The sequence below is a fragment of the Tenrec ecaudatus genome, chromosome 12 (assembly GCF_050624435.1).
Source record: "Tenrec ecaudatus isolate mTenEca1 chromosome 12, mTenEca1.hap1, whole genome shotgun sequence".
Taxonomy (NCBI): Eukaryota; Metazoa; Chordata; class Mammalia; order Afrosoricida; family Tenrecidae; genus Tenrec; species Tenrec ecaudatus.
In genome coordinates this window covers 19,230,305-19,246,280 of record NC_134541.1, presented here as the reverse complement: position 1 = coordinate 19,246,280, position 15,976 = coordinate 19,230,305, and the positions used below count along the sequence as shown (strand labels likewise).

The following is a 15,976-nucleotide window of genomic DNA, read 5'->3' as shown; positions in this document are numbered from 1 at the left end:
TAGGGACATGGTCTTCTTATAAAGGGGAACCTCTTCCGTGAGTCTCAAGCAGATGATGGCGTGGAGGACAGTGGGGCAGGCAACAGAGTCAACGGGGTGCAGTCCCTCAGTTCTTTTTATTTGCTCCAGGGACCCCAGGACCAAGTCCAGAAAAGAAGACCAAGCCCACCTCAGGCATTGGGCCAGAGTGTCCATGTCCACCGCAGCCTCATCCAGCTGAAAGTGAATCCCAACACAAGCAAACTCACTAACCTCCAACCCATTCCAACCACAGTGATCCTGCAGAATAAGATCCACCTTCTGAGGAGGACTGCTGAGACTGCACATCTTCATAAGAGCAGACAGCCTGTCTTCCTCCCACAGAGCAGGCAGTGGATTTCAACCAAGGACCTTTCGATTAGCAGCCCAACGCACGGCCCAAGACAACACCAGGGATCCTACGCTGAAAGGGGGCATCTAAAATACACAAAGGAGGTACCCTCGGCACCCAGACATGTCAAAGAAAACAGCAGCCTCTCCAGAATTCTCCTGGAAGCTCTCCTACCTCATCTCTCCTGACTTTCCTGACCCGAACGCCCTCATGACAGGTTAGTCCCTATACTGAACACCTTCCCTTTCTGGACTCCACACGCCAGACCCAGGAAAGTCAGAGATGAAAGGCATCCCATGCCCTCAGATAGCTCATATGCCTGATGAGGAGTTTGAGGGGGAAACCTGCTGACAGCAACAGAGACATGGAGCAGAATCAAAGGCTATGGAGAAGTCCAGGAAGACTTCCCAGAAGGGGTGGCATGCAGGCAGGGTTTTGTCTGAGAAGGAAGTTGCCAGAGAAAAGGAAACTGGCTGGACATTCCAGCCAGTGGGGTCAACAACTGTGGCCCAAGGGTTAGTGGTTGGAAACAAGAGAAATTAGTGATAGCTATTTTAACACAAATATAAATAATCTGCCAGGATACTGGGAGACATCGAATCATTGGCAGTGAGTTTGGCTTTTTCAGAAGGCAGCAGAATGATGTGGCCATCTAGTTCTATAAAGATTGACAACCTTGGAAACCCTTTGTGAGACAGTCTACTGTGACCTGTTGGCTCCCTATGAGTCAGCGTCAACTTGATGACAAAGAGGCAGTAAAGTCAACATCCCTCTTCACGTGCAAATATGAGGGTGTGTCAACGAGTATCGCAAAGTTATACAAACCTCTATTCAATAAAAATCTCAAGATGCAAAACTATTGCTTCTTGACTTTTCCTCCATCAAGGTCAACACACTTCCAAGGGGGTGTTTCCTTTGCTCCAACCTCTCAGGAAGAGTTCTGCACTCTTGAAGTGGTACCACATCAAAATGGCCATTTTAGCAACTTTGAGGAACTAAAACCCTGTCATTTGTGACGTTCTTTGAATTTGGGAGGCACCAAAAGAACACGGAAGGAACTGTAGAGGGGAAGAGGAATGAGATTCCCATAGGACAACCTTTCCTACCCTCCAAGACCAAGCAGGGCCACTGTCAGGATGGGAAAAAGGAAATTCTCAGCACAACGTTCCTGGCCATTTTCTCACCAATGCAGCTTTCCCTTCTCATAAAATGTCTCCACAAGAAGCCCCTGTGACCACCCCGCTCCTCTGCAAAATCTACCAAGACACCGCTTGGGTGTCTTCTCTAAAAGCCCCCTTCACCTTCTGTGCTGACCCTCCTCCTTGGATTTCTCTGGCTGAGCAAAGGCCCTGGGCAGCCCCTTCTTTTACTGGACCGTTTTTTGGAAGGTGCTCTCGTGAGACGAAGATGAGTGTATTTCTGAAAGACCCTGTTTGGAGCCCTCCAGTGGTGGCAGAGGCACATCTAGACATGTTTTCTTTGGAATAAACCCATGAAGATACGGACTGGAACCCGATTTGTGTTAGTCTGGGTACATTAGAGAAACAAATCCACAGAAACTCAGATGTATAAGATAGAGTTTTATATAAAAAGTGTACATTAAGAAAACATCCCAACCCAGTGCTGCCCAAACCCACAAGTCCAACATTAGCCCATTAACCCATATGTCCAACACCAATCCACAAAGTCCTCCATCTCACAAAACAGACGTAATGACGCTGACCGCAGGGGGGAAGCCAAATCAGTGAGTGCATAAGCATCTCAGCACTGGTAGGGGTCTCCACATGGCTGGTCCAGAACCCAGGGCTGCATCGGGGTATGTCCATCCTCAGGGATGTCTTGCAGGAAGTGAGCCTTGCCAGCTAAAGCAGGGAATTGGCTAAGGCAGCTGCATCCTGGTCCGACCATCACAAAGCAAGAGACCCGAGAACTAGTAAGGCGTGGCTCCCCGGGCCATTTGTCTCTCCACCCTTCAATTAATTCCACATGTGTTTATCAGCCAGGTTGGCACAATAAACCTTAACTATCTCACTAATGCAATACTTGTTTACCTTTTCCTCATCCTGTGAACTAAACACCATTAGCACCAGGCTCCAGAATCTCAATCCTTTGGCTGTTAGTTCATCCATCCTGGGCGTAAATCCCAGACTGAAGGTCTCGCTGGTTGAGCCCAGCCCCCATGCCAGGCCACGTCCAGGGTGCCAGGAAGTAGTGAGTATCTGGCTTTCATGAAAGTCCACAGTCCACCAAAACTTAAGACAGTGGAAGACTCGTGGAATCAGGGTGGGAGGAACAGCTGCTAAACCAAAAACTCAGGGCGTTGCTGGTTTTACTGTATAGAAGGGCAAGGGGGGAGTACCAAAGAGGAGGCTGTGGCTGAAGATAAATATCTCCGATAGAGCCTGAGAAAAATCTCACATTCCTTAAGAGCGATTCTTCCAGCAGACATGGACTAGAACCCAAGGACTCTGGGGAAGTGCCAGAGTTAAAGCACTGGCTGCTAAGCAAACGAATGGAGGGGGGAGGCACCTCGGAAGAGAGGCCTGGGAACATACTTTCAAACAAGCAGTCACAGGATCTCTCTTAAACACATTGCTTCTCTGGCACGCGTGAGGTCAGCCCGGGTCAGGATGGGCTCTACCCAACTGCGTGTGGGTTTCACTTTGTCAGTGTGTGTGTTTCCACCAAGTGACCGGTGCTAAAGTTACGGTGCCAAGAACATTCCCCAGTCTGTGAAGAGAACTGGCGCTAGATCTCCACGAGGAGGGCCACAGGCGGACTGGGTCTCCAGGCAGTGAGCTCAGAGAGGCTGAGCGGTTTTCTTAATGCTGCTGTCCTCCCCAAGTGTCCGATGCTCCACTGACCCCGGGCCACTGCTAACATCCAGAAGGTCGCCGCCTGGCAGCGATGAGCTGCCACAAAGAGCACACAGGGACCCAGAACCCCTTTCTGACCCAGCACCTCGGAATTCACACAACCTCTATTCAACCAGCAACTCTGGAGCAAACGTCCCGGATCCCAGGCTTGAGCGAAGATGAGGGCTCTGTCTGGTGCAGGACTGTAAGGAAGCCGAGGTGCTAACGCCTGCTGGAAAGGAAGGCGGAGATGCCTGTCCATGAGCCCTCACGGTGTGGTGCCGATTCAGCAGGGAGACATTGGGGAGGAGGCAGGTACGCAACCCCAGTGTAGTTCAATAAATTGAGGTGCAGCCATGTCATGGAAGCCTTCAGAAAACACGCGTTTGAGAAATATTTAATGTCACGGGGAAATGTGACAGGAAATAACGTTAAATATGGAACATAGTTATTTAGGCGAGTTTGCGTGGCTTTTATTCTGGTCTTTATAGCTATTGCTATTGTGCATGTTCCCCGCAATGAATATGCATTATTCCCAGCAATCATAAATCACGGCTGTAAATAGAAATAACTTTAAAGGATGTTTACTTGGTGAGGGGATTGGGTGTACAAGATTTATTTCCCTAGCCTGGATTTCAGGCCTGACTCCTCTTGCCACATAGAACGTGCATGACCTTGGGCCAATCTTCTCACCTCTCTGGGATGGGGTTTTCTCAAAAGTCAAGGAAAGCACCTGGCTGAGCAGAGGAGCAGGGAGGTAGGGGGTGGGGGGGAGGCAGGGATGGGGGAGCTCCCATGACATGATGTATGAACGCCTCACCCCATGGTGGTGTCAGTGGGAGTAGGTACTGAATGATGCCCTTGGAAGATCTTGACATTCCAAGTTCAGGTACCTGCCCATATGACCTTGTTTGGAACTAGGATCTCTGAAAGTGTGCCCAGTTCAACTAAGATGGGTTACACTGGAGTAAAACCCATTACGGGGGGTGGGGGGAGGGATCTTTGCTGTGGAATCCATTCTGTTTCACAGTGACTCTATAGGACAGAGTGGAATTGCCCCAAGACCTTCCCAGGACTACAAACCTTTAGAGACGCCGATTGCCACGTCATTCTCCCAAGAAGCAGCTGGTGAGCTCCAGTTGTCGAGGGAGTCGCTCAGGGCTCAACCACTAGCCCCCAGGTTTGCTCCAATACCGTAGCTTTGTCAGAGTGCTGCCCTGCCGTGTCGGACTCCCAGTGGCCCTGTGAGAGCGTAGACTCAACCCAGGTGACCCACAGAGCAGAGGGACCTGTGAAGCTGCGTCAGCAAGCTGTGGAAGGCCGGAGGCTCTAGGGCAAAGACTGTACAGATGTGCTTTATACAATTGATGTATGTATATATATGAACTGTGAAAAGAATTGTATGAGCCCCAATAAATTGTTAAAATTAAAAAAAAAAAAGAAATTGGAGCAAACCAGGAAGACCCTTCCCCTCAAGATTTCAAAGGGACCAAGCCCCTGCGGACACCTAAGTTTGCACACCACACTTCCAGCACCGGAAGGCAGCACACTTGTGTGACAAGTCACCCAGGTGTTGCATTTTGTGACGGAAGCCCTAGGAAACCAATACAGGTGGGTTCACAGGAATGGCGGTCTCCTCAAAGGAAAACACCTGGTTTCACACCTACCACTTCTGTGTGCCTGCTGACGTGGGAAAGGTGACCTGCGCAGATGATTGGGCCCCGTGTAGATCTGGGACGGATCGCAAACTTTCTCTCTACCAACACCACCAGCCCAAAGCAGGGACACCCAGCCAGGTCCCAGGAAGGAAGGAGAAGGCTATTTGTGCTCAGAGAACCTTGTCTGCATGTCTGCAGATCCCCTGTGTGCCCCTTCAGCATTTCCCTCACCTTGGCCGCTGCCAGTCAAGCAGCCCAGCTCCCATTCAGCTCTGCCGCAGATGCCTTGTGGAAGAAGGTTTCCTCCATGCTTGGTTCAAGTCACTGGAGAGGTTATGTAATGGATGCGAAGGGCTGGGCCAAGATGCGTGTTCCTCTGAGAGCCCAGAGGGTGAGCAACAACCACCGCCACCCTGCCCCTCATCCTGGGAAGGGGTACAGGTGGGGGTCTCTTGGCCCCATAGTGCTGCTGTAAAGAAGCAGTACCTGAGGGCGGAACAGCTCCCAGAAGGAGGCGAGGCTGGCTGGACCAGGGACCAGGGCTCCCAGCCTCAGCGAAGGCAGCCAGGCTCCAGGGCAAGAAAGGCAGCCGCAGCCATAGCATCTCAAGGGATGTAACCTCGTCCTTCTCAGAGGAAACCATGAGAGTCGGCTCAGGACCACGGACATGGCCTTGAGCAGCATTCTACCTTTAGGAAACCTGAGTGGTACAACTGGCTGGGTAACCTGCTGGACTGCTCACCAAAAGGTTTGAGGTTCACATGCAGAAGTACCGTCAAGGAAAAGCCTGGCTGTTGGCTTCAGAAAAATTGGCCATGCAAAAACTCCCATGCGGGAGCACCGTTCCACTCCCACATACGTGGGGCTGCCTGGGGCCCAATCAGCGTGCCAATGAGGGAACAGGGGCCCTACTGATGGCGAGGATTACATGCCACAAGTCTGGGGGCTCCGGGTAAGAGTCCAGCCTCTTCTTCACTGAGGGCAAAGGAGGGACACAAACAAATGCAGCGTCTCTTGGGAATCTTCATTATTCCTAATGCTTAAAATAACATCTTATAAGGTTTAGACTCAAATTCACTGGCATAGAGTCGATGCCAACTCATAGTGAACTCATAGGACAGGGTAGAACTGCCTGTGTGAGTTCCTGAGATGAACTCTTTAAGGGAGTAGAAAGTCTTGTCTTGTTCCCACAGGGCGGTGAGTGGTTTCAAACTGCTGATCTTGTGGATCACAGCCCAACCACTGAACCATCAGGGCCCTCTATATGCTACAGAACAACAGTTCTCAACCTGTGGGTCACGACCCCTTTGGGTGTTGAACAACCCTTTCACAGGGGTCATCTGATTCATCACAGTAGCAAAATGACAGTGATGAAGCAGCAATGAAAATCATGTTATGGCTGGTGGGTCCCCACCACATGAGGAACTGTATTCAAGGGTCGCGGCATGAGGACAGTGAGGACCACTGCTACAGAAGAAGACAAAAGCCCCACCTGTGACTTCAGACTGCTTTAAAGTTCCCTCATGGGAAACAGCGCATGCATTATCCTTCAACAGACGAAGGGAGACATAAACCCTGCTACACACACACAACAGAACAGGATCCCGCCAAAAGGAGGATGGAGGTCCTGACACTCGCGACGACATGGAAGACCCTTGAAAACATCTGCTCAGTAGACGAAGCCAGACACCACCCGACAAGTGCGGTGTGACACCACTGCGATGAACCATCTAGAGACCCCCATGCAATCGTGGGCGCTGGAGCTGGGAGAAGGGAGGACGGGGACTGGGTCTCTCTGTGCTGCGGCTGCTCGGTGTCACTAAGGTGCCCACAGCTTCCCCTTTGTCCAACAGAACGAAACGTCGCATGGTCCTGCGCCATGCTCACAGGCAGTCATGCCTCTGTCTGAGCGCATGCTTCCGGCCATGGTAACAATCCTTCGTATGGCAGATCTTCCCTCCACAAGACGTTCTTCACCAACCACAATGCTCCTCTCCAGAGGCTAGCCCCTCCGAAGAACACGTGCAGGAGCCACGTCACAGTCTCTCTCTCCTTGCTTCTAGAGACCTTCCAGCTGCGCTTCTTCCCACACAGATTGGCTCTCTCATCCAGCAGGCAAAGGGCTAGCAAGGCTCTACGTCAAGGCTGTCAATCAAAGCCATCCATTTTAACCACAGTCTTCCTCATGCATTGTCCAGCGTCTGCATGCATATGAGGCAATTGTGTTTGCATTCCGGGTGCTAAAAGCTGTTTGTATATGCATCGTGCTGATGGGTACAGGGGACAGTGAATGTCATCAATGGCACTGAATTATACACTTGAACGTCGTTGACATGACACATGTTTTGTTCTATCGGTTTTACCACGGTGTTTTTAAGAAAACAAAGGGACCTCTATAGCACTTGCCACTTCCTTCAGCCTTTAAGAGCCGCTCCGTGCCCCGCGGTTGTGCCAGGACTGTCCCCAGGGTTACCTGGTGGAAATCCACGCCGGGGCCAGGAGGCGCTGAGAGGCTGTGGTCGCCGCAGGGAAAGCCCTGGACAGGACACAAGTCCGAAAGAAGGGTGTTTATTGGATTCAGGAACACCTTTTCTTGTGGCAACCTCATCAAGAGGAAGCTGCGATGGGGGCAACTCTGCTCCAGGACTGCTCGCCCAAGGGCTTTCCCGGTGGATCCGAGCAGGAAACGAGTACAACAGGCGTACAGTGCAGCATTCTGTTAAAGGAGCTGGGATGGCAGAGGCTCCGTAAGCCCTTGGTGCAACAATACACCCTGGGTATTGGAACCTTTCTGGGCCCCTCCAGGGTGCCTGGCAAACCAACTCCCCAAAGGATCCAGATTGTAAAGTAGCCCTCCCCATGAGATGCGGTGATGGAGCCATGGCTCTAAGACTTCCAGCCAGAGACTGAAAGAACCAGACGAGAGCTCAGGGGGGACTTGCACTGACTGAACCCATGCTATGTGCAGATTCTCCACATTCATAGGTTTGTCCCATTGATAACAACCATGGAGGCCACCTGGGGGAGTCAGCTAGAGACAGGACTGAAGAGGTGTCCCCCAAACCATGTCCATGACAGTGGCTTTGGGAGACCAGTACTGGACTCCATAAAAAAGAATCGGTCTAGAAAGAACTCCCCCAGGATTCTGAGCTGATGCCAAAGGAAACCCTCCATCCAAACCATTCCAGCAAGAGGGACTGGTCTGAGCAAAGGAATCAGGAAAGGACTGGGCCAGTCCCAGGAAGGGAGAAGTAGCCGGGAACACACTGAAAGGAAGAAGACAGGTTCAAATAAAAGGTGAGTTCACGCAGGACCTTGCAGGCTCTGCTGTGAAATCCAGATGTTATTATCCTATGTTCTTGAGGAGGCCACTGGAGGGTCCCAGTCATTCAAATAGCAGGATCTGATTTATCCAGAGCCAAGCACAGAGATGTGCCCGTGGAAAGGGATGAGTGAAAGGCTGTAGGACATCAGAAGACCAGGATTCAGACTGATTTCAGGCTTCCCAAATGTTACAGAAACTGCTGGCTTCAGAGAGGGAAAGCTGGGTTTCAGCCTCTGCCCAGAAAAAGAACAAACAGCTTCACCTAATCCAGATTCACTTTCCTGCTTCCTTGCCTGAGAAACAGCCTGATGACCATCAGGTAGATTCCAACTCACAGGGACCGTATAAGACAAGGTCGAATCGCCCCATCGGGGTTCCCAGCCTGTCATCTTGAAGGACGCAATAGCCACGTTTCTCCCATGGAGTGGTTGGCGGGATCAAACTGCCCACCTTACGGTGGAGCGCTCAAGCACCTCCTGACAGTCACCTCAGTGATCCAGAGATCATTGCCAAGTGCTCTGTCATGCTAGCGCACGCCAATCATTACAGCATAGCACTCTGCTGAAGCAAGGGGTGGGGCAAGTTAAGAGCAGAATCCAGAGTTGCTTCTTTGGGGAGAGGGAAGGGCATGATGGGAAAGCATCAGTCTCTTTCCGCTTCCCAGAACGATGCTCTTCTGAGCTGTCAAACTGGAATGATGATAAATATTATTTTTAATGAAATTGATTAATCAACAGAGGTGACAAAGGCATTTGATAAAATTTGTTATTCAATTCTTCCTTTGAGAAGAAAAAACATTTACTGCAGGCCATCTTCCCATATATCTACCCCCATCTATCCATCCACTTGCCCATCCTTCCTTCCTTCCTTCCTTCCTTCCTTCCTTCCTTCCTTCCTTCCTTCCTTCCTTCCTTCCTTCTTCCTTCCTTCCTTCCTTCCATTCACCCCAAAACATGTTATTTAGTGAATGTTAGTGAGTCAATAGAAAATCATTGCCTTCACTCAGTAGATCCAGGTTCAAGTCTAACCAATGCACCTAATATGCAGCCATTGCGTGTTTTTAAGTAGAGGATATAGTGTTGCTACGATGCTGAGCAGATTTAAGGGACACTTCTAGACTAAGACAGACTAGCAAGAGCCCCGTGGGCTACTTCCACAAAATCCAATGAATTACAACAATCCAATCTTCAAGTGATCATGGGGGTGGCACAAGACCAGACAGTCTGCATTTCAACATGAACTTTCCTTTATTTACCATGAGCCAGAGTCTTACCGAATCAGCTGCTAGCAGCAAGAACAATATGTGTGATAGACTGTAGACTGAGATAAGGCTTTGGGCAAGATTCTGACAATCCTTATTCAAATGGGATTTATAAGCTGGGTGAAACAGGCTGAACATATGGCTTCAGCTGTGGTGCATGTTCCTGAGAAGTACAGGGTGCGATGACGACCAGGACAGAGACTGGGAAGTGACATTTCCACTAAGTAAGCCAGGAGTTGTGGCAGAAGAAGAGGTTCTATGGAAAGTGCTGATGTAATGAGTTCCTGACAGAGCCTGGAGCCTTCTGGGAAATAACAGGTCAGTGGAAGTGAGCACAAGGGAGAGGGGAACAGTGGGGCTGGAACTGAGGCAGGATCTGTCATGCAGGACACTAGAGGCCATGGGGGGGGGGGCTTTAGTCTTGCTCACAGTAATGGGAAGCCTCAAAAGAATTTCAAGCAAAAGGTGGTTGGGGATAAGAACACAAAATACAAGGAGAAGGTCTAGTATTACTAGATCTATGCATTGGGACAATCCTTTCCGGTTCAGTGTGGAGAACAGATTAGAGAAGTCGGGAAACTTATTTATCTAGGAGAGAACGCTGGGTGGTATCGCATGGGCAAAGGTGGCAGACATGGAGAGATGGGGCAGAATGAAGGTCAGAAGGTAAAACGGTAGAACTAAGTTACTAATGGAAAAAGAGGGTAAGCGAGAGGAGAGACAGAGAGGTATGATCCCTGGGTTCCTGGGCTTGGGAATTGGTAACAGTGGGTGAAGAGGCCTTTCAGGGATAAGGAACATGAGAGACTAGAAAGACAGCATGGGAAAGGGTGAATCAGGAGTTCCACTGTGGAAATATTGAGTTTGGGAGCCTGCAAGAGCCTCCAGGGCATCAAGTGAGCAAAAGATAAGTAGAGAAAGTTCATATGTGTGCAAGAATACACACACACACACACACAAATTCAGTTTGAGGTTTATTTTGCCTCTATCAAAGATGGGCAAGCCAAGCGGAAGGAGATGGGGTATGTCTCAGTACAAGTCAATAGAGCGTTGGGCTTCCTGGTGGGATGGGTGAGTTCGCTGTCTTAGCCAGGACACATTTGAGAGGAGAGGGAGTGTAATGAAAATTTACGATGAAATAATAAGAACAGAGGATGTCCCACAATCACCTTACAAATAGGGAACATTGGGTTGTCGATGCCTCTCCTCATGCACAGCAAGGTCCTTCCATATCGGAGAAGCCCGGTTTTGACCAAGAGTACAGGCCTTGTATACCTAGGGCTGTACCAAGACTCCAGGGGAACTTATATAAGCAATTTCTGCTCTTACTGGGAGGCCAAATCACAGGACACTGAAGCCACACCCTGATATGAACTCTCCCAAGTATCTTCTCAGTCACCAGCTTTGTGGACATTCTGGAAAAGCTCTTCCCCCAGAGGCAGCCATCAAGAGCTGGCAGCTGGGCAGTGGGCTGGGTAGGTCTAGGATTCATGAGCAAAGTCTGGGCTGGACACAGGAAACAGAGACCCAGCCTATAGACAGTAGCTGAAGTCATGGGATGACTGGGCTCTATGCAGGAAGAGTGCAGGTAGGACTGAGGGGCACCCACACTGCAGGTCACAGTGAGAAAATGTATCAGAAGGAGCTAGTGAAAGAACCAGACAGTGCGGAAGGTGAGAGGGGGCGCTTGGCCAGGGAGTCTAATCAAGAATGGCTGCCCTTTTCCAACAACCAACTGTCTGTCAGCCATGCCGAAGTTCCTATTTGAACAGAGAGGCGACCTTAACGTTCACAGAGGTGCGCTGTCCCAGACTTACCCCATTGGTATTATTGTCATCAGTGGCTGTCGAGTTAGTGCAAAGTCATGGATATCTGACAGGCCACAGAAGAAACCACTGCCCAGTCTCGTCCATCTTAATGATCCACCAAGTACATAGTGGCTGTGGTTGGCATTGGGCCATCCCAACTTACAGCAACCATGCTCCATAGGGTTTACAAGGCGGGTACCTTTCAGGAACAGGTCACCATGCCTGGGCATCCTCGATGTGCCTGGGGTAGCCTCGAAGCTCCGGCTTAATCAGTCAAGCATATTAACCAGTTGGGACACCCAGAGGTTCTACCCATCTGGTATACCCAGCTCTGGAGTATACCCCTCCCAGGTTTACCGCCCATGGACTACTTCCGCTGTTGCTCATAGGTCTACGTCACACAGGAAGCCATCAGGAGTACCCACGTCGGCCTTCAGCTCCATTAGTGAAAGATGTGACTGGCATTCAGGATGTCAGGAAAAGGATTTATTAATTTGTATTCTCACTGTAGAAGTTTCCCTCCATATAGACCACCTGTGTCCATGGAGCCTGGAAGACACGGTGTGATCTCAAGGTCTTCAATAGTCAGTTCTGCCTTTAGAAACTCACTACTCTCAGGAGGAGGAAGCCCATCCACGTAGCCAGAGTCCCTGGGTGGTACAAAGGGGTAAGGGCTTGACTACGAACTAAGAGGTTGGGGGTTCCAACACACGCCAAGGATCCTTGGACTGCAAGCCTGGAGATATGGGTCCCAAAGGTCACAGTCTGGAAAACACCACGGGGCAGTTCTACTCACCACACGGGGTCACCAGGACTCAACCAACAACAACATTCGGCATCTCCAGGCTGAAGGAGAGCCTATAAGCGTCTGACTCCAAATGACATGTGACACCCAGCCTTGATCTCAACACCTCTGGTGATAAGAAATTGACTCCTCCAAGAGCCAACTGGGGATTTCTCAGGGAGCCCCAACAGGGACGCAGCTCCCCCCTAGGAGCCCATATCAAAGCCAGCTCTCCCAATGTCAACACCGAACAGTGGGGGGGGCACATACCTGTGGGCACGGCAGGGTCCAGCATTGGCTTTTCCCATGTGTTGATCTGCTCCCAGGAGAACCCATTGGTCCCCAGGGCCACGCTGTAGCCACAGTTGCTGTAGTGTTCATCGAAGGAACAGCCACCTGGGGACAAAAGAGACACAGGTAAATACAGCCTCCCGTCGGAGACTTGCTTCCTTACCCATCTCCTCACCTCTACCTTTACAGCTTTGCATTTTAAACTCCATAGAAGACTTTTTTAAAAAAAGGCAAGCAAATTAGATTTTTATATTTGCTTTGGTGCTCTCAGGAAAGGTGCTGGCATCTGCGAGCCCCCCTGTTTAAAAAAGTTAATAAGGCTAGTTACATTGATTTTTATCTTCCTTCCTGAGAAAGTAAACAGCAATGTCTCATTCTCAGTAGAAAAAAAATGAATGCCAGGGCCTGCCTCTCTAATTGCTTCCTGCAGCAGGGAACAATGCCATCAGACACGAGAGAAAGCGCACGCGCTCCGGAGCGTGGCAAAGCCAGGCAGAGATCTCGGCTTTGCAAAGCTGGGTGAGCTTGGGCCAGGTGCTTAACCCCTCTGGGTCTCCGTTTGCTCCCCCGTAGTATGGATGGGAACCTCTATCTTCCAGAAATACTATGCGGATTCACACAGATAACATATGTGAAGTAGCTGGCAGAGAGTAAGTGCTCAGAATCCACCTTCTTCCCTTGAAAAACAGCTTGAAAATTATGGTTTATAAAATGGGTATAGAGCTTGTGACGAAGTGAAGAGAGCCAGAGATCTGAAACCCAACAAAACCAACACTGAGGTCTTTCAACTTCTTCCTTTAAGGGTATGTTCAAGGTCAAGCCATCCCATGTTTGTAACTCCATGTATCGTGTCAATTTTGACAAGAATGGACTGAGCTCAGCTAAGAGGCTAGCATCCCCTCAACGTGGCCGTAGTGTCGCCAGGAACATTAGAGATGTACTGAGAGAGCGACGAAAGTGTGGAAGATATATGAACTCCAAACTGGGGAGGGCTGGTCTGTCCTGAGCAGTAGGAGCTCATTCTACTGTAGAGTAGGCAGGAGAGGAAGAGGAGACCTGAGCAGCACTTGAAGAACAGCAGCATCTCTCTGGGCAGAGAGAAGGAGGGTCTCCCAGGGTATCAGGAATCCAGGAAGGTGACCCCGAAGGCGTAGCTCTTGGTACCTGTCCATGTGGCTTTGTTAGGAAATGGGGTCTTTGAAGATGGTACCACTTAAGTTAGAATGGACTTGGGTGCTTCCTGACCCAATATGAGTAGCAACCTTATAAAAGAAGAGATGGGACACACAGAGGGTCACCGGAAAGAAAGCCTTGGAAGACAGTCAGAAACTGTATCTCAAAGCCAAGCAATAAGGATTGCCAGCCATCCCCTGAAGTGAGGAGAATGGCATGGAGCAGCTTGTTCCCTGGACTCCTTCGAAGAAACCACCACAACATCCTGTTTTCAGAGGCTCCCAAGCTGTGAGAGAATAGAGTTCTGTTCTTATACATCAGCCAATACATGGTACAGGGAGCCCCTGGGCTAAGAACATCTGACGTACATACAACCCGTTGTTCTGAACCCACATCTGTAAGGACTATGACATTAAACAGTAAAGGTCCCTACGATAGTCGGTAATAACAAATGAGTGCTACGTTGTGATGCACACCGAAAGGTTATCATGATCAGTTCTGTATTATTCTATTTGTCTAAATCTACAAGTATTTCCCTCGTGCTTTTATACCCAGAAAGGTATATTATACAATAAGACAAATATTGGATTAGCTTACCTTGGATATAAACCATACCTAAAAAAATTGTACTTAGGAGGGAGGGGGGAAAATGAGGAGCTGATGCCAGGGGCTTAGGTGGACAGCAAATGTTTTGAGAATGATGAGGGCAATGAATGTACAAATTTGCTTTACACAGTTGATGTGTGTATGGATTGTGATGAGTTGTATGAGCTCCTATAAAATGATTTTTAAAAAGAAAAAAATTATACTTAAAGATAGACTTAAAAATGGGACTTGTTTGTGATCTGGGAGGCCCTTCACTTTGTCAGAGCAACACTGTGAAACATGCACACAGGGCATGGAACAGTGAAGCCCCTGGATTCTACAGCAAGCTCCTGGTGGTCTTGCAGATCTCGGCATGCATGCTAGGCCTCTCTTGTCTCCCTGATTCTCACATCTTATCACATCACCATCCCCCCCTAAGGGACCATTGATTCTCCAGTACCACTAAGCCACATTCAAACCCAGACAAATATCAAGGATGATCCTATGTGAGTCCCTGCCCCTGCCTACAGTCTCAAGGAACATGCTATAGCCATTTAGGGAGACAGGTTGATACTTAAAAGTAAGCTGATTAAGAATAGCATATTTTAAGACATACTCTGAAGGACGATCCAGTGAGAGGGGAGGATGGGTGTGGTCTAAGGTCAGCTTTGCTGACCATAATTGTAAAGCAACTCCTGAGCTGTACTGCCCCTCCACTGCACCCAACTCAGTGAAGAAGGTTGGCGACACACAACAGCCACATGTCTTGGGGGCTCTGGGGGGCTGGAGGAAAAAGAGCAACGATACAACCACTGAGGAGCACGATAGGGCACCACCCCAAACAACTGGAAATAGACATTTCATATGATCTGGCAATCCCTAGACTGTATACATATCCTAAACATTGGCACGTGCACACAACAGCGTACTAGTTACCATTGCAGAACAATGATGAAACCACCACAGTATGGATGGACCTGGAGAGCATTATCCTGAGTAAGTTAGCCAATCACAAAAGGATAGATATGGTATGAGACCATTGTTATATGGTGTGTGGGGGTGGGGGTGGGGGGCTGGGGACAGACAAGGAAACGGCTTTCATACCAAAGGGAACAGACTTTAGAGTGTACAGGGGTTGGGGGAGCATCTAAGAGAAAGCAATAGACAAGTACTAACTTGGGTGATGTGGAGAATGGACAGTCCATAAGAGAGAGACAAGAAATCAAGGGGCGGGAGAGGGGCAAATTCTTGGTTGATTGGCAGTTTGAACTGTTGAATATAAAGTTGAAGCTCTAAAATACAAACCTAATTTACAATAAAATAAAGAAATCAATGATACCTGTGGGTTGACAAGGGTCAACAAGCAAGAATGAGAGCCACGGGGCACAGGAAGAAAGGTGGGGCGTAGAAAGAAGAGCCTCCCCTCACATTGACAAGGGCCCACTAAAATGTATTGCCACCAAATCATAGAAGGCTTTAATCAGCACAAATCTTAAATTGGGAAGCTACTGCTTCTCCACATCCCCTCTGTTTAGGTCTGTGCACTTCTGACGGCTGTCTTTCCATCTCTCGAACCCTTCCATGAATAATGGGGCGCTCTTTCATTTACATCATGTCACACCTGTTTCAGCATCCTCAGAGACTCAAGTTGTAATTCCTTTCAATGCTCTTTCAGTTTGGGGGAACAAAAAGAAGTCTGAAAGGGCAAGGTCGTGGCTATAGAGTGAATAGGGTTTGGTTTCCCAAGGAAATCCTCCAAGGATGATCCTTGATCCCCTAAGAGAAGGAGCAGGAATATTGATGTGATGGAGACATTATGCTTCAGTGTAACTTTTCTGGCCTTTCCCCGGCCGACGTGGTTTCTGA

General features: G+C 49.3%; 1 protein-coding gene across 1 annotated transcript in view; it reads right to left on the bottom strand.

Annotated features, from left to right (window-relative positions):
- The window catches only part of PTPRT (protein tyrosine phosphatase receptor type T), an 890,723-nt gene extending 876,585 nt beyond the window's left edge, over positions 1-14,138 (bottom strand). Inside the window, exons 1-2 of the mRNA XM_075527730.1 lie at positions 14,123-14,138; positions 12,332-12,457 (exon numbers count right to left, since the gene is read on the bottom strand). Of these exons, the coding sequence (XP_075383845.1) occupies positions 12,332-12,457; positions 14,123-14,138 (142 nt within the window). The remainder of the gene's footprint in view (positions 1-12,331; positions 12,458-14,122) is intronic.
- Between the last annotated feature and the right edge of the window lie 1,838 nt (positions 14,139-15,976).